Raw genomic sequence first — 18,770 nt, 5'->3', positions numbered from 1 at the left:
TGTAAGGATCAGGGCGAATATATTGTTCCTGGCGGAGGATGCCGAGCAAACAATGCTGTTTGATCGCTTGTTAAGAACATCACCACGTTCTCGCTCAAAAGTAATCGGTTTCGACCCAACGCGATTCGATCGGCACAGCCCAGATCATTGCATTGACAACCGCAGGTCAACGTCATCTCTCTAAACAAGTACAGAACAGACAGCGAAATCAAAGAACACGTCGCACACAGCGCAGCTTCATGCTTGATGGTCGGTGGAAACACAACCCAGCTGACGTGTGACCGTTGCGCCGTGTCAGGTGCCCGGACCGTGGAATACCCCTGCCATGTCGCCCAAGCCAGGCCCCAGCCCCGCTCGGTCCGCACATGGCTCCAGCGTCGGCGCCGAAGGCTCGTTGTATGCGTGTGACCCGTCCAGTACGACCTGAGGCTATTCATGTAAACATATACCGTTGCGGCGTTTTTACATGAGACGCCGCGGCTGGTTATCTCACACTGCTCGAATAAACACATACGATACGTAATATTTTTTAAGAATCACTTCAGCAAATTTGTGTTGCCACGAAGTTGAGCGAGAAACTCTACACTGAAGCGAAAGGAATTCCGTTAACTAATGACATTTCACTTCATATCAATAGCCTCGCGTCACAGTTTACCACATTGTGACTCGGAAGCCTATCAGCAGCGAGCACTCGACGACGTTCGTCGCTTCAGCGGTCGCTCTTTACAGCTAACGGTCCAATTCATTGCACGCTCGCACGTGCTCTTATAAAATCGTATCACCGGGACAGCGGGCTGCACGTTGCTACGCACACACCTTCAAGACAGCCAGGAGACCTGTGGGGCATGCGCTTCACACCAGGCCTACATTCCAGGTCACAGTCCGTGGGAGGCAGTACATGCTCGAACGTCGACACGCGTATGACATACTATTTCAGTTGGCAAACAGCGATGAAACGCTCTGCATCTGGCGGCGCAATCCCGTAGAAGTGTTTCATGCCGAGTAACCCCGTTCTCAAAACCGCTGTGCCGGTGAACTTCTCTGGCTATCGCCCCCTCCCTCCCACTCCTCCACTCCCTCCCAGGCTGTCACCCGCCATGATATATGCTTTGCGACGACACGCTGACACGTGTTGAAGGGGCTGGCAGTGATGCAACGATTCACGGGACAAGTACGTAGATGGTAGAGCAATACTGATTACTGACCAAGGAATGCTCAAATGCACTGCGAAACGTTTCCATGAATACCATATGTAACACATAATTCACACGGTAGCGTACCAGTGCAAGAAGTCCTGGGAACAATAAATTAAGAATTCCGCCTCCAGCAACACACCCATGTTCCGTAAAACTGCTCAAATGAACTCTCCCGGGGTCTGCTGCGCGCCTCTCAAGTGGCGCTGATGCTGCCCTCCCGCGCGGCGATGGGAACCTCTAGTGTCTGTGGCTGGTGCTGGGCGTCGCTGGCGCCGGTGCCCAGCCGGCGCTGCAGAGCCTCAGCAAACGGGTCGCGCTCGGCCTCGGTAGCCTCGGCACTGAGCGGCGCCGACGGCACGCCGCTGTCGCGGCTCGACGGCCGCGACGAGGCCGACTCTGCGGACGGCATGGCGGCCGGGCACGAGGCGCTGCTCTCGAGCGACAACTGCGGCTGGTAGGAGGCCGGCGCCGCCATCGTCATCTGGTAGGGTAGCTGGACGCCGATGCTGTGCAGCGTGACCAACTCGCCCGGCGGCGGCGTGCGGGTCGGTGCGTCACCCAGTGACGTCGAGTTGAGCCGGAGTGTGAGGTGCGGCACGGAGCCGCCGCCGCCGCCAGAGATGGCCGCTCTCTCGCAGCGGTCCTGCCTCGCCTTCTGAGCGCACATCTGGAAGTATTTCTGGAACAGCAAGCACTCCGGGGTAGGCTAAACATTTAGCGGTAAATGCAGGGGAACGTCACCAACCGTCGAGACAATCCGCCGTCCCACCACCACAACAATGCTCCTTATAAGAAAGGTTCATTGCAATTCATAAACAAAATAAAACAAACAGATTGGCCACTGTGATTACATACAACTGAGCAGCACCAAAGGCTGAGCTCTACCACGTCATGCGCCAGCATAGCCGGTCCGGCTGCACGGCTCGGTTCGGCCGACTGACCTGCTTGGCCTTGACCTGCTCCACTGCGGCGGGCACCTCCTTGTGCGACGTCGGCGGCTGGAGGTCGAGCAGGCAGAACTGGTGGAACACCTCCGAGGTGTGTGTCAGGGGCCGCGCCTGCGGGCCGAGGTCAGCACCGGGCCGAGGTCAACACCAGGTCATCATCCGGGCAGGGGTCAGCACCGACGGACAAAGCCGGCCAGGGCGAGTGCGAAAATAGGGAGCGATTGTGATGACATCCTTAAGTTGTTCTTAAGTTGTTGCGATTTTGTCAGGCAATGCCAGCTTCTGCAGCACCACAAAGGAAGCTGTGGGCCTTCGAGGTTACATCAAGCATGCAGCGAAGGTTATACGAGGGACAGGAAACTGCACTCGGCATGTTTCCAGTCAATGGCAAGAAAACACTCGAAAAACTGTCGTATTTTCAGATGCGAGCAGCCAGCACGCATGCCAAGAACTGTACAAACAATACGCCAACAACCACTTCTTTTTAAGGGTAAAAGCAAGCGGTACGACGCGAGGCTTCAAGAGCTCCGGGCACAATCGACATCCTCTATAACACTCTGAGACTACGAAGCACTCTTAAAGGCGCACTAGAGCAGCCACAGGACGGCTCTCCGACCGGCCACTCCGTCCCGCAGCAGCACTCGTGACCGCAACCGGTCGGGAGACGAGACGCACGGCCGACGAGACCCAGGCCAGCCAGCCAGCTGGCAGATGGGGCGGACCACGCACCCGCTGCGAGCCGCGTCGCTCCCGGCGCCGCCTAGCGCGGCCGGGCGGCGGCGGCGGCTCCTCCTCCTTCCGGCGCAGCAGGAACATGGTGGGCCCGCCGTCGGCGTCCGGAATCTCCGTCTGGCCGGCATCAGCCAGCGGCGTGCGCGGACTGAGCGGGGGGTGGAGCCGCCTGCGTCACGAGAGCGGCCCGGCCGGGTCAGAGGTCAGACCGCCGAGGTCAGCGGTGGGTCAGGGGTCATGTCCAACGGAGGTCAGCAACGGGTCAGAGATCAGGTTCGCCGGAGGTCAGCGGTGGGTCAGGGGTCAGGTTCGCCGGCTAGCGGTGGGTCAGTCAGGTTCGCCGGAGGTCAGCGGTGGGTCAGAGGTCAGGTTCACCGGAGGTCAGCGGCGGCTCACACGGAGCGCTGTCACAGACCGGGCGAGACGGCCCAGCTGGCCGCTGTGCAATGGGGTCATTCACCGAAGGGAACCACCACGTCACAGCCTCAGGACGCAGAACCAAATGCATTCAGACATTTTGGTTTCCCGTCTACGCAACATAACATCGCAGTTCTACCCACTACTGAACAAAATTCCCAATCTACCGATCCCTACAAGCAGCTTCGATGGTAGTGCTACGCAGAAGCACGCACTCTATAGATCCAACTCTTTCGTTGCGCCCCCTTAAGGCATAGAGCCAACTCTTCCGTTGCGCCCCGTTAAGGCAAACGATCACAAGAACCCAATGTGTCTACCCTGCAAGAGTTGCCCGACCACCCCAAGGTCCCGCCTCCCAGAACCGTGCCCACCACTTTAGGGCGGCAGCGACCGGGGACTGACCGGAGGGCATCAGATGGGCCGAGGGTGTGGCCGGAGTGGTGCCCGGCGTGTGCGACAGCCGTTGCAGGTACGTCAGCAGCAGGACGCACGTGCTCAGCTCCTGCAGGAACGGCTCGGGCGGCTGGCGGGGCGCGGCGGCCGCCGGCGGCGGCGGCGGTCGCGCCGGCTCCTCGCGCGGCGGTCGGCGCCGGCGCCCGCCCGCCTGCCGCTGCCACGCCTGCCAGGCGTCCAGCCTCTCCTGGTAAAGGGCGTCTAGCGCCTGTCGTTGACGCCGCAGCCCGTCCAGCTCTGCCGGACGGGATGGCGGTGGCGCCGTTACGCGAGGGACGCGCCTCAAGGGCACCGCCGGCCCATCTCGCGGCGGCGCGGCGACGCCAAACGGCTGATGGTGCGGTGCTGCGTCAGGGCCAACCGACGAGCAGGCAACTAATGCGCAGATTGGCAGTCAAACGCTGTCACCGCTGCACTATTTATAATACGATTGCGTTAACTCTGTTCTATCTATTTAACAGCATCAACGGCGAAACAATGCATCCTAAGCGTGAGCATTTCAACTACGCCATCGCAAAGGATGGTGTCCATGATGCCAGCAACTGTGGTGACACGTGCGACACTAACCTTCGTCCAGCATTTTGATGCTGGCCGCAGTGGACTGTGCCTCGCGGTGGATCCGCTCCTCCTCCCGCTTGTTCTTGTCGATCTCCCCGTACAGACGGTCACGCTCGTACCGCAGGCCCCGCTGGTTCTGGGTCAGCGCGTCCAGCTCTTTCTGAAGAAACGAGTTGGAGACATGCATCAGTAGCGCGACCGGGAACATACACTGGGCAACTGGACAGAAAACAATGTGTGAATCGGGGATAAGATGCCGTCCCGACCGAGGAGTTACGCATGCGCAAGGCCCGGTCCCGTTGCGAGGCCATGATTATCCCGAGTGCCGCTACCTTTTTGGCGTCGTATTCGCGAAGCGTTCGTTTGGATTTTTTCAGGTCGTTGATCTCACGGACCACCTTCTCCTCCTCCCTGAGCTTGAAATTTTGCGTTTGTACTTGTTTCTCGAGCCGCAGCACGGCATCGTCCACCTGCTGCGCCGTCCGGTACTTGAGCTTGTCGCGCAGCTTGAAGATCGCGTGCCGCTGGAGCCCAGACCGTGTCCGTCAAAAGATCGGTGTGACGTCAGAGCCCAGACAGTGTCCGCCAAAAGATCGGTGTGACGTCAGAGGTCTGGTCGGCGGGGCGTTCCATCTCGAACACTGAGACTCGAGTTCAAATCACGCCAAAGACAGCCTGTCCGTGGTCCTACAGAAAACCAGGCGCACGACACTGCGCCTGTTTAGAGTTTCGCAGATACCTGCGTGGATCACTAATCTAACATCGCCCACCGTCAGCGGACAGCTCGGAGGCTGGGCTGCAAAGGAGTTGGCTAACATGGACTAATGCCAGATGTCCACGGGACGGTGGGGCCTCGGTGAGCCCCCGGAGCAGATGCTGGCGCCGGTGCTGACCGTTTCGGTGATGCGGGGCGCCAGCGCCTGCAGCCGCTCGTCCGTCTGTCGGTGCAGCTCGCACAGCTCGCGCCGCGCCGTCTCCAGCTGCTGCAGCCGGCCGGCCGCCGCGCCGCTGGTCTTACAGCACCGCTGCCGACGGCAGCGGGCATACACGCAACACTCAGCCGTCGACATAAGCCGCGGGTCACGACCCACCACACTGCTTGCGGAGCGCCGCCGAGCGGACGGCGAGCGGGCACACGCAAAAATCAGCGTTCGGCACAAGGCCGCGGGTCACGACACCGCACCTGCTGCTTGAGGGCGCCGACCGCCGACGGCGCGGGCAACCACGGGCCGTCGGGGCTCGGCCAGCCGACAGTAGGTCGGGGGTCAGGCTGGATACACAGACTGGGTACAAGCCCATCTTGGCGAGTAAGAGACGGCCGTAGCAGGGTGAAAGGCTGCCCAGATGATGACATTTGGTCAAAGGGCGTTTGTCACGCCTATGCTGTGTTGTAACTTACAAAAATAATATTTTTGCAAAACATTGCTTTAGTAGATGCAGTTTTGTCCAAAAGACACATACATGGAAGTGGACCATAAAAAATGACAAGAAACAATCATGTTTGGCACAAGCTCTTACCAGTTGATCCTCTAAATTTTTTTATTTGTTCTGTCAACAAATTTTTGTCTTTTTCCAGCTTGCTTTTGTCAGGAGGCTTTGGAGGGGGCTCTTCCACTTCCAGCTCAGGTGCTTCATGTGCTGCCATGTTGATGATCAAGGGAGTTGCTGAAATATTTAAGTTAAATTGAAACAGGGCAACAGTAATACTTTCCCTTTAAGCCCTCATCAAACTCATGTCATGCAGAAAAAGAACTTGGAAAAATCCTACTGGCACTAAACTACATGATGCTTCATATAGTCTACATCAGATTCACCACAAACCCTCACAAGATAATTTTTAATGGTTCATAAATTACAACACAGCTGGGGTTGTATATTTGTTACAAGGGTGTGCAAAAATTGTTAGCTTTGGGGTGTCCCAGTCACAGGCAATATTCAAAACATCACAAAAATCTGGCTAGTATATATATATATGTATATATATATATATATATATATATATATATATATATATATCAAGCACCTGTTTGTAGTAATGAAGCAATTTCCAGCCTCCAATGATAGCAAGGGCATGTAACTTATTCAGATGCAGGCATGGATATAGCACTAAATGACATGTAACTGACAGATACACAAATGTCATGCAAAAGACATTCCAATGTGCAATGCATAAAAGTAATTTGCACAAATGCTTGTCTTCATGTGGCTGTCTATGCCATCACATCATTTTGCGAAGGTATCATGCTACCAAATTATACCAGGCTGCAACACTGGGTGACAAACAAAGTCTTTCCCAGTGCTGTCTGGTCACAGCAATGATGTGAACCCAAATCCCCACAACTGGGAGTGGGTTCCCACTAGCAAGTCAGAAAGGGATGCTTCCTTGAAGAAGTTCCCCATCACCACAAATCCAAGTTTCTGCATGGAAACATGCAGAATGTAAGGTGGTAGTGTGGAAAGTGAGGCTGGAGGCAGCCCCTCCAAACCCCCAATTATGGCACAACATATGATTAGCTTTGCAACATAGGGTAATGAGAAGTGAGAGGGTTTAAACAATGCTCTCTTTACTCGTCCCTTCTTCACTCCCTTCCCCGTGAAGCCCACACCAATACGTTGAACATGGCAGTCAAATCTATCATGATGAAAGTCAATAAAAAGGTGTTTAGGAATAGGGTGGGGCCTGTTACAAAAACTGTAGCGCACTGCTCATATCTAATCCTCGGCCCCACAGTTTTATCAGAAAAAATTGGGCCAATTCAATCAACAGCTTTATTCAACATGATGCAACCTAATACATGTTATGTGATGATGTATATCCAAATACAACAGATAACTGAATTGGCATTTAATTTAAAGGCAGCCAATCTTACAATGGTGTTGTTATGTAACAAGATGTTTTCAGAAAAAAGTCCTCTTCTTGTAAACTTGGAGCAAATTTACCACCAAGTTCAGAGCCAAACTCACAGGCTTTTATCTTCAGGTCCACATCCTGTTATAAATGGTGCAAAGTAAGGTAACATATCTGAGTAGGACAGCCATTAGCTTAGTAGTAACCCAGAGCTGGAATGTGACTGGCAATATGTCTATTATGTGTAGTTTTCAGTTTCCATGAAGGAGAGATGTGAAAATCTCTACAGCCATTTTAATAATTTGAAAGTTGGTAACTTAAGTGAAAAAGGTTTCAGGGAAATATTTCAATAGTGTTGGTTTTTTATGTGCATCAACAACCAATAATTGGACTCATTTTCACCAGAGAAAAATATGTTGGCATGAGCAAAAACCCATCCAAAATCAGTTTCCATGTAAGCTGCAACATGGAACATACAACAAATAATACAATGTGTCAAGACTCACACAAACCTATGATCACTCAATAAGTAGCCCAAACACACCAATATGATGTGGATAAATGTTCTGTAAGGGACACTTTTGGAGAGAAGAGTTAAGCCCCAAGCTACAGAATGGCAATTCAATCACCTGCCCAGGAATCCAACAGGTAATATGTGCCACACTCAGTACCTATTTGCAATCAGACCCAATCACTGCAAGCGATGCCTATGTGTACAGAATAAATGAAGTTACGTGCCACTTAATGATAACAAGGCGACCAACTACACACAATATATGAGGCCTATGTTGGACAACACACATATGGTACCGCAGTGGTACACTACCCCGCTCAAACAGGTTCGCAGTCTTGTAAGCCGGTTATCAAAATACCACCTACATTTCCTGCCTACTTTGCACTTTCGTCTTTCACGCGCAGGAATTGCGTGAAGGAATATGGAAGCAAATACATCATCTCGGAAGCCGCCCTCACTCTTCGGGAAAGAGACAAATATGCGGAAATAGCACATCACACAATTTGTTGCACATCAGACCGGACGAGCGCACTTTGATTGACCCACGTTCGGTGATCCAGCATCAGAATGTGAGGCCTTGTCGAAAGTAACTCGCCGCGCTCGCTGGTCGGTGTTTGGCTGTGACAAAACTTCCTGTCCTTGGCACAAGTGATAGTTCGGCTTCGAGGGGCGCAGATTCTCTGATCACTCGAGAGTTCCCAGCTGTGTAAATATTGATCAGAATCCAGGCAAGCATCTCAATCTGTTGAAAACTTGATAGGCGTATTCGACGTGCCAATGCTACCTGGAATTTGGTGCCGTCCCATCCCCACGTTCTGGATTTCTGCCATTCAATGTTCAGATTCTTTTGTCGTTATTCTTATACGGGGAAACTGTTTAACCGGGCGCGACACTGCGCGGCAACGGCAGATAACATATCCTAATTCCTAATGATGAACTAGCTACTGTCATGTGCGGGGGAACCACCAGAAAATCGCATCTTTGGGTCACAGCGGTTATCCGCAGTCATTGGTTCCAAGCAGGGGCGGATCCAGGATTTTGTGAGGGGAGGGCGGACCGAAACTCTCACTAAGACGTCGTGTGGTGTACGCTTGTACCCGGCAAAATAATTTTAAATTAGAGGCTATAGGATCGCAATGTGCCCGTGCGGCCGGCCGGCATCACTCACAGAGACGCTTTCGGCGCGTAGACCGAAAAATGGAAACCAAAAACGGAAGAGGGTGTTGCACCGCCGACTGATAGCACCATGCCAACGCTATCGTATGAACATAGCTGCTCTCTTTCGCGCAATTAAATCATTCTTCCCGTGCCGTAGTCTGGCCCTCACGCCACACGCAGGCCGGCCGCAGTAAGCAATTTGCCAATGAATGGTTAGAAAAAGCCATGTCGACCGACGCGCAATTGGCATTTCCGGACGATAATGCTTCCACGGTGATACCATGGTCTTATTTAAGCACCCCGCGGTGTACAAATACATAAATATTTTAAATTGGTTGTCGGAACTTAGCAAATCACCGTTGAGGACGGCTTCCGGCATTCAGTGAGACGCTGTTGCAGGGTTGATCGTATAAACTGAATAGTGCAAGCCTTGCCATTAGAAGGGGTGGGGGCGATGCGCTCCCCTAAAGTTTTTCGAAAATGCCTCTCCGGCATGTTGGGCAGTTCGGCCCAAATTTTCAGTAGCCTTTAGGGCATTTACTGCGCGTGCTTTGACTTCACGAACGTGTTCCTTACTTTTATGGTTTTGCAGCAGCGGCAGTTTTTGAGGAGCAGTGCCGGTGATCTACGGCTGGCTCGGGCGGCGGGCGGCAACCCACGAGGCCTCGGAACGCGCACGGGCGGGCCGACATTGTTACGGTTGATGTATGCATTTATGATAAATATATGTCCAAAAACACATCCAATTATGACCATTGTACTCAAAATTAAACAAGAAATACGTCTAATTACGCTGTGTGTCGCTGCGAGGCGCGGTCTCATGTGTACGATGTTGGACAGCTGAGAGTGTGATGTTCTGGAAAATTTGAAAAAAAATGTGACGTAATAGGGGCAATTATTGACCTAGAAACATACCAAAAGATTATCTGATTTATCTATTTCACTTTTATTAATAAGTACATATAACATATCGTTGAGACCAAGCCACTGGTATGATTAGCTAAAATATATCTTCACTGATTTGGAAACGCCAGTAGGTCGCATCGACCCCCTTTCAGTACGCGTTATGAAAAACGGCGAGTCAGAGCGAGGGTTCAGTTGACAAGTGTGTTGCACTGGAAGCTGATGGCACTTTACAAACGCTATTGAATGACTGGGTAGGCTGACCGCAGTCAGCAATGCGTCGTCAAACGATGATTTGAAGCAAAATCGTGTTTTGTCAACCGATGAGCGATTTATGTTGCGGGTCGATAGTGCCTCGACAGTGACATCGGTTGCCTACGGTCGTACCAGCCACGCAAGTCTAAAATTAATTCAAATTGGAGCCGTGATCTCGCAGAACGGTGCCGGGAGCACGTCTTCCAGCCCTGAGAGAGATTCAGACACTGCTGAAGGGGGAGGGGGTTGACGGAACAAAATAAATTTGTTGAGCAGACAAGTGTATTTTCTTCTCACGGCTGAAGTCTTTATAATGACGCTATCGAAGGAACACAGCGCACCTTTTTGCGCTCACTTAGAAGTTGTGTCCGTGCCACCGCATTCTGAACATCACGCTACGCGTAAGCCGTTCGCAGTTATCATTGCACCGTCAAGGCGTGATTTAAAAAAGGTTTTGCTGACTGATATGTGATTTACATAGCTAGCAGAGAATACATCGACAATCATATAGTTTGTACGTAATGGCACCTGCCGAGCACTGATAATAATATTTTTAATTGGACGCCGTAACTTTGCAGATTGCAGCTCTGGCCATCCCGCCAAGATAGTGAGACACTGTAGGCTAACCGACCAAATGCAATGGATTCCCTAATCGGAAATGTATAGTGCACTGGGAGCTGATTGCCCCAGACCAGCACTCTCGAATAAACGTAGTGGCACCCCGCGTGCGAATGCGTGATTAAAGCTAATTAAGTTAAAGATTCTGGGCTGCCATATTCTTGCCACACGATGCGAACATGATGGCCGCAGTCAGCATTGCGCTGGTGACTTGGTGATTTGAACAAAAAAACGTCATGTCTGCCTATGAGTGATTTATATTACCGGCTTATAGTGTTCGCTCAATGGTATCGCGCGCACCTGGCTGCACCCGCCGAACACAACTAAACCAATTCCGAATTGGGCGCCGGAACTTTGCAAATCGCCTGTACGGACGGCGGCCAGCACTGGGGGAGATGCTGTCGGAAGGTCGACCGAATATAATGTTAACCGGCATACCAGCACTATCGCCGGCTCACAGTCACGATCTTCGCGAGATTATAAGTATTTTTCCCAGGCCGATGTATCCTGGCCATCGCTCTACAGCGGACCGGCAGCAGTTGGTAATGCTCTTTAAAGGGGTAATTGAACATAACATAACATGTCTGTAGATCGATTTCTATCACCAGCAGATAGTGTAAACACAATTATATAATGTGTGTATATACCCTGCCGTTTTAAGCTCTAAACCATATCATGGTATCGAACCATGGTATCCATATAACCATAAACCATGGTATCGAAAGCACACAGTCCTCCCCCCCCCCCCCCCCCCGACTCGACACGAGCATTGTTTCCCGGGATGCCATATACAGGCTATCACACTACGGACAGTCTTTCGGCAGTGAGCAATGTGTCATCGAGGCGTGATTACACAAGAAAGGTCACGTCAGTCGGTGCGCGATTTACATTACCGACGGAGAATCCTTCCTCCCCCATTGACATCGTGTGCGCTTGGTTAAACGCCCCGCGTACGAATAAAGGGGGCTCCCTGATGTCGTGACTCTCTAAATGTTAAGTTATCGCGCCGTTGGCCAGCGCGTCAAGCTTTCCATTACCGCGAAACGTCCCGTTGGAACAACTGGCCACATCAATGCATCGTGGTTCAGATTATTGGATGCTTGCTCTGCTCGCCACAAGGTATGTGTGGAAGCTCGGAAAAGATCGGTTCGCGTTTGTGAAGTCCTCGCGCCGTTGGCCAGTGCGCCAAGTTAGCAGTTACTGCACAATATCACATTGCACCATTTGGCCACATCTATGCATCGCGGTTCAGATTATTGCCCACTTGTTCCAGCTGCTTGACATAAATACTCACCTTAGAATGTAGCTTGGCTAATGAACCGATACCAAGCTCATGTTGCATACAGGCCAAATTTCGGTGTGCAGACACATAGTCCCACCACATAGTGGAGTCCCACCTCCTTTTAGCCCGTCCACAAGACCCTTTCCCAGAGAGGCCGTGGCAGGGAGTACCCCAAGTGGCTGTTTACCACGTCCCACCTCGTGCTCGCCCCGGAATGGGACGTTTGCTTCCTCACGCTGTGCATAGCTCGGCTGCGGCACCTAGGATGCCTAGTACGCCTGCCCCCGCAACCAAACGGCCCGTTGCGGCCCCAGCGCCGGTGCAGCCAAGCCGGATGACGGCCGCCTGGCGACAGGTTTCCGAACCAACCACCCTGTCGTGTCGGCGCAACCTGGTGCCCCGGTGCGACCGGGCCTGCGTCACGCGCAGGGGCTGCCCTAGCTCCTTCCCGCTTGTGCGGACAATGCCCACCGCGGTGGTAAGCGAGTCCCGCACCGTGGCGGGTAAAACACTTGCCAAAATCGCGGGTGCCGCTGGTATCTGGCATTGAGTGAGATAATGTCAACGATGCCAGCAATCAACATTGCAGTCAGCATTGCTAACTGCGGTTAACTGTCGAGCGGGCTAACCCTCCGATCGCGCAACCTGCAGGCACAGCTTTGTGGTGCACTTAAACGGCGTGAGAGCAGTTTCTGGTCCGGCTACTACACAAAAGCTACTTCCAATTGAGGAGAAAACAATCCTCGAGCAGGGGTGTAGTTTTCTATTTAGTTGGTGGGGGGTCAAACCCCTTAGAGTTTATATAAAAATAGGCTAAATCTAGGAAGAAATCCGGTATTTTGCTGCTTTGGGGTAAGTTGCGTCCCTGTCTAGTTTAGGTCTTGTTAATGAACACAGCTACTCACTTATACCCAAGACCTCAGAGATCACGTCTGCGAATTAGAGAACTGATATACCCTGGTGGGCAAACTGTGAATTAAATATCACGCGATAAATTGTACTACAACCATGCGACCGATGCGCGCTAAGCCACGAAAAGCGGTAGGCTGTGGGTGGGCACGTGGTCGGGTGTGGGGTCGTGAGCGGGGCTATATACCGTGAGTAGTGGTTTCACATTTACGTAGCATACACGATGATTTGGTCTGTCAGTAATTTACGCTGACTGACATGATAGCCATGACTCGGCCTCCAGAAAACAGGTGATTTACATTAGCTATGTATACGCGTGAATTTTGCCTTAGCGACCGTAGCCCAGGTAGTCGTACATTCTGCACTTGAATACCATTTCTATGCAGATTGGCCAGCATCATTATGAGGCACTTTGAGGTATGTAATAAGTATTCCATCATTTAACACGTTATGATTTATTATTATCTTTCAGGTGGGCACCATGTGAAGAGGCAGACATCTGCTACGTATTTGAGTGTGTATCCTACAACTGATCTTCATTTAGTGCAAAATTATGGGTGACTTCAAGAAGACATTAGTCAAAGCTTATCCAAGACAAGGGACAGGACTGACACCTGACAATATCTACTGGAAAAATTTTCAGGTAAGCAAGATAGCATTAGTTATTAGATGACTATTGAACTGTGGTTTGCATTAAGAGAGGTTTTGAAGGCCTTAAAGCAATGTTCTTTGTTTTTGCATTCTGCTTTGATATGAATCTCTTGTGTGACTTTTACAGTAACCTAATGCCAGTTGGAATTATTCATTGTTCAGATCACAATGCTATAGTATGGTTAAGATTAAAGTTAGTAGACTGTGTACTTACATATTTTGACTTCTTCTGTTTCAGTTTCCAGTCACAATACAGGAGTTTGGATCAGCTGACTTTGTGGACTTCTCTGCAGATGGTGAATATTTTGCAGTGACAGCTTCTGCTAAGGTAATATGTAAGGGAATGCTAGTGTATTATTATATTATGCACTGTGGCTCATTTGTCAGCATATTTGTGCATCATGACTAAAAACACCATTTATATAGATAGATCTATTAACAGTGGCTGTTCTTTAAATCATGTGACACATCATAACATAACCTGCACACCAGGGTGTCCCAGAAAAACACCAGAAAGATGTGGTTGATCAAGGCTAGTTTGGTTCTGAATTCAAAATAGGTTCAGTGACATTTTGTTATTCAAATTAATGGATGCTTTATATTTGGGAAAGGAGCTTGAAGTTTCATAGCCTCAAGCCATTTCCACTTTGAAGAGCTGTGGAAGACATTTAGAAACAGACATTGACATTGATGTTAGGATGCTAGAAACAAAGCCATTAGCATTCCTATGCCTTGCTGATTCTACTTAAGTTAGTGATAACATCTTACTGTACCTCTTGAGCAAAGGGGAACATAGTTAGGAGAGGTACAGCAGTAGTTAAAAAACACCTTAAAGCATTGCATCAAGATTGGTCTCAAACAAATCTTTGCTGCAATAGTGACCCATTGGTGTGTAGGAACGTGATGTGAGCTGGTTTGACCTCACTGAACCCATCTAATGTCACTTTTACCTTTCCCCTAGGTGTTTAACCTCAGCCAAAAGAAAGGAAATGTTAAGTCAAATGAAATGAAATAAATGTGGGTTTTTTATGTTGACATTTGACATGGCTTGACACTTCCTTTGGTTGATGTTGAACATAAAGCTCAAAGTCAGATCAGATTGGGATAAAAAAAGGTTAAATAACCTCACTTTGTGTTGGTATACACATCATCAAGCCTCTTTGGTCTCAATAATTTGTTGTATAATACCCATTTCACAACAGTTTGAAATCTATCCATTTATTAGTGTAGCTGCCTCCTCCTTTTCAATCTTCATATCTTATATATATATTCCTTCAGCCAAGTGCCACACCAGCAATATACCACAATGACAAATGTGGAATAAGGGAGGGGGGGGGGGGGAATGCCACAGCTTAAAATCACTGTAGTTCACATGCCCCAAGACTCATTCCATTTGACATGCCTTTTAGTATGCTAATAGTATTATAAAGTACCTTGTAAATGTGGATTCTGATCAAGGGAAGTAAACAAAATGCTCGGTTATTTTCATAATGCAGCTTATTCCTTGCCAGGATTTTCAGGTGTCTTCAGCAATGCATGTATCACATTGCTTCATGATGTTTTTGCTCAACCACATATAGTTGCATCTTTGCATGTATCTAACTAGAGCATTGCCTGTTACAGGTTAAGATTTATAGCAGCGATTCCAATGATGTGTCTAAGGGCCTCAGTAAGTTCTCAAAGACGGCCTTCGGCGGCAAGTTCAGGAAGGATGGCCGTTTGCTGTGCGCGGGAAGCGAGGACACCAGCGTTAGGGTGTTCGACGTCAACAACAAGCATCTGCTGCGACAGTTCAAGGGGGCATGACAGGTATGACTTGAGAGGCCACACCGGTGCAGCAAAGTCGCCCAACAACGCCTTTTTTGTTTTTGACTTTGGTCGTTTTCTATAAGAGTTCCTTAGTGAGGATATACACATTTAGGTATCTCGCCATTGCTGTTGTAGCTGTTGTGTCAGAAATGGCCTCGTGGTCATGCTTTACTAAGAAAGCATTCAGATAATGCGCTGTCCTTAAACCCTTCAGCTGGGGAGCAGGCCTACTGCCCGTACTGGTTGGTTATGATGGGAGTATGAGTCACTACCAGATGACATCGGTGCACCCGAGTTAGCCAGTCAGCTGGCCGAGGTTTCGTTTGCGGTCGTGCCTCGCCTCTTTCGCAGTTGTGCCCCGCCTCGACTCCGTGCCTCGATTAGATCGTGGACCGCCGAACACCGGTGCGCGTCCGCAGACCCACGATCACCGTCGTTCAGACGCCTTTCTGGTGTTGGACAAAAGAGGGCTTGGTAGCGTCGTTTACAGTGCGTGCAGTGCCATATTTAACTGACAAACACAGCGAGCTGCCATGATTATTTCTGCTCTGCATTCTACTGGCTATACTCCGAATCGTTTCTCCGTGCTGCACATGCTCCTTGCAAGTGCTATGACATAAAATTCTGACTGCCCGACTTTCCGTCGGGAGACTCTGGTTGGCGAGCTCGCCTCCGCCGCGCGCGCTGCGGTGCCTCCGCGCTGCCGGTCGGTGCTTGACTCGCGCCATGCCTACCTTTCACCTTGCCTGCCTCTCGCTGTACCTGCTTTTCGCTGCGCCTACCTCTTCCCGTGCCTGCCTATCATCCTGCCTCTTTCCGTACCTGCCCCGTCCCCCTGCCTCTTCTCGTGCCTGTCTCTCGTCCTCCTGCCTCTCTCCGTGCTAGCCCCTCGTCCTGCCTCTTTCCGTGCCTGCCTCTCGTCCCCCTGCCTCTTTCCGTGCCTGCCTCTCGTCCCCCTGCCTCTTTCCATGCCTACCTCTCTTCCCCCTGTCTCTCTTCCCCCTGCCTCTCGTCCCCCTGCATCTTTCCGTGCCTGCCTCTCGTCCTGCCTCTTTCCGTACCTGCCTGTCGTCCCCCTGTCACTTTCCGTGCCTGCCTCTCGTCCTGCCTCTTTCCGTACCTGCCACTCGTCCCCCTGTCACTTTCCGTGCCTGCCTCTCGTTCTGCCTCTTTCCGGGCCTGCCTCTCGTCCTGCCTCTTTCCGCGCCTGCCTCTCGCCGTACCCGTCTCACCGTGCCCGTCCCTCTCCGGGCCTGTCTCTCCTCCCGCCTGCCTCTCGGCCGCCTGTCTGACTCGTGCCGTGCCCCGCCCGCCCCAGGCCGGTGCATCGGTGCGCCTTCACGGGCGACGGCTTCCGCGTGGCCAGCTTCTCGGATGACCGGAGCGTGGCGCTCTGGGACGTGGGCGGCGAGGCGCGCCTGCTGACGCTGAGCGGCCACACCGACTACGTGCGCGCCGGCACGTGCAGCCCGGCCGCGCCCGACACGCTCGTCTCTGGCGGCTACGACCACGCCGTGCGCGTGTGGGACGCGCGCGCCGCCGCCTGCACGGCCGTCATGGAGCACGGCGCGCCGGTCGAGGCCGTGCTCGTCTTCCCCTCGGGCGGCCTGGTGGTGTCAGCAGGTCAGAGACGTCGCCACGGGCGGCATGGCGTAGTGTAGCGCGCGGCTGGGCAAGGCTTGGGCAGGGACGTTGCTAGGCTCTGGTCTTGCGCTTGGCCTGCTCGGATTCGGTCTGTTCCGTTTGATTTCACTTAACCCGTTTCAGCTGATCTATTGTCAGACGAGAATCCCTGTGCAATTCCATGCAGAATCGGGCCCTGATGACAATCGCATCAGAGAAAAGATATGGTAACTCGTTACCCGTGAGCCCCGTGCAAAGACATTGCCTAGATGCAACATATATATATATATATATATATATATATATATATATATATATATATATATATATATATCGTGTGCCGGCAGGGGGGGGGGGGAAGAAGGAAAAGATGCGTGTGTGCGTATGTGTGTTACATGGCGTTACATCAGTGCCCATCCCCATTTCATCGAGTGGCACGAGGGTGCGTATGTGGAACCCGATGCCCGTCACCCGGACGAAGGTGCTGCCGATGTCGTTCCCTCTTCAGTTGCTACTGAGACGTTTGTGTGGGACTTAACGGAATATCTTCTCCGTCTGGTACGGATTTGGGAGTGCGTGACCTGTTGCCAATGTATCTCCTCGATAGGGTGGTATGAAGGTGTCAGTGCGAGGCCAGGTGTCTGTGTCTGTGCACCTCAGCCAGGTGTTATGGGGCTGTGGGAGTGAGACTCGTGTCGGTACACTTCAGCCAGGTGTTATGGAGCTGTGGGAGTGAGAGGTTGTGTTGGTACACTTCAGCCAGGTGTTATGGAGCTGTGAGAGTGAGACTCGTGTCGGTACACTTCAGCCAGGTGTTTGTGGAGCTGTGGGAGTGAGAGTTGTGTTGGTACACTTCAGCCAGGTGTTATGGAGCTGTGGGAGTGAGAGTGGTGTCGGTACACTTCAGCCAGGTGTTGTGGAGCTGTGGGAGTGAGAGTTGTGTTGGTACACTTCAGCCAGGTGTTGTGGAGCTGTGAGAGTGAGGACTCGTGTCGGTACACTTCAGCCAGGTGTTGTGGAGCTGTGAGAGTGAGACTCGTGTCGGTACACTTCAGCCAGGTGTTGTTGAGCTGTGAGAGTGAGACTCGTGTCGGTACACTTCAGCCAGGTGTTGTGGAGCTGTGAGAGTGAGACTCGTGTCGGTACACTTCAGCCAGGTGTTGTGGAGCTGTGAGTGAAGCGAGACCCCGAGACCCCGAGACCCTCGCACCGTGGACCCCGGTGCGAGACCCCGTGTCTGTGTACCTGAGTCAGGTGTTGTGGAGCTGCGGGTGTGTGACCTCTTGTCTGTACACCTCGGTCGGTTTTCCTGGAGCTGTGTTCACGTGTCACGTCACCATTATCGCTCCTCCGTCGCGTCAGGTGGCACAGAGGTACGCGTGTGGGACCTGGCGGCCGGCGGGGCGCCTGCTCAGCCGACTCAGCCACCACAGCAAGACGGCCACCTGTCTGTCGCTGTGCTCGGACGGCCGCCGCCTGGCCTCCGGCTCGCTGGACCGGCGCGTCAAGCTGTTCGACACGGCCAGCTACCAGCTGGTTCACACGCTCGAGTACCCGTCGCCGGTGCTCAGTCTGGCGATCGGGGTGAGTCTCAGACGCGCGCGCGGGCGCCGCCAGATCAGGATCGTCTCGTAGCTAGGCTCGTGTCGTGTCCAGACTCCTTTCTCACGCCGACGGAGCGCGGATCAAGCAGACTTAAACGTCGGAGTCGTACCCCGTTGTCGGTATTTGCAGCCGCCCTGGAGTATGTGTCCAGCTTCTTCTGGATTGATCATTCAATGTTTGGAGCGCTCCCCTCGCTGCTCACGTTGGTCTTTATACCTATGAAACGTGTCCGTTTGCTGGCGTTGTTGAGCTCGGTAGCCCGAGCTGGGCCGAAGAGCGCACTGCCGGGCGC

At 52.1% G+C, this 18,770-nt stretch overlaps 1 protein-coding gene and 2 long non-coding RNA genes across 4 annotated transcripts in view; 2 read left to right on the top strand and 1 right to left on the bottom strand.

The window, feature by feature from the left end:
- Positions 1–3,892: 3,892 nt before the first annotated feature.
- On the bottom strand, positions 3,893–5,323 carry LOC119101212 (uncharacterized). Its single transcript, XR_005094517.1, has 4 exons — positions 5,197–5,323; positions 4,636–4,827; positions 4,313–4,463; positions 3,893–3,982 (listed from the first exon to the last, which is right to left on the bottom strand). It is a non-coding gene; the product is annotated as an uncharacterized LOC119101212 (long non-coding RNA).
- A 7,569-nt stretch (positions 5,324–12,892) lies between these two features.
- Positions 12,893–15,235, top strand: LOC119101679 (uncharacterized). 2 transcript variants are annotated; one of them, XR_005094597.1, is made up of 4 exons: positions 12,893–12,922; positions 13,263–13,433; positions 13,680–13,769; positions 15,065–15,235. It is a non-coding gene; the product is annotated as an uncharacterized LOC119101679 (long non-coding RNA). The 2 variants fall into 2 exon arrangements; XR_005094596.1 differs by having other exon boundaries at positions 12,906–12,978.
- Positions 15,236–15,976: 741 nt separating this feature from the next.
- Positions 15,977–18,770, top strand: part of LOC119100695 (U3 small nucleolar RNA-associated protein 15 homolog) — a 30,237-nt gene continuing 27,443 nt past the window's right edge. The window contains exons 1-4 of the mRNA XM_037223771.1: positions 15,977–16,008; positions 16,569–16,873; positions 18,236–18,324; positions 18,383–18,457. Coding sequence (XP_037079666.1) covers positions 15,977–16,008; positions 16,569–16,873; positions 18,236–18,324; positions 18,383–18,457 — 501 coding nt within the window. The remainder of the gene's footprint in view (positions 16,009–16,568; positions 16,874–18,235; positions 18,325–18,382; positions 18,458–18,770) is intronic.

The sequence above is a fragment of the Pollicipes pollicipes genome, unplaced genomic scaffold (assembly GCF_011947565.3).
Source record: "Pollicipes pollicipes isolate AB1234 unplaced genomic scaffold, Ppol_2.1 Scaffold_4881;HRSCAF=5763_pilon_pilon_pilon, whole genome shotgun sequence".
Lineage (NCBI taxonomy): Eukaryota > Metazoa > Arthropoda > Thecostraca > Pollicipedomorpha > Pollicipedidae > Pollicipes > Pollicipes pollicipes.
The sequence above is the reverse complement of the archived record's forward strand: the minus strand, read 5'-3'. Positions and strand labels throughout refer to the sequence as shown.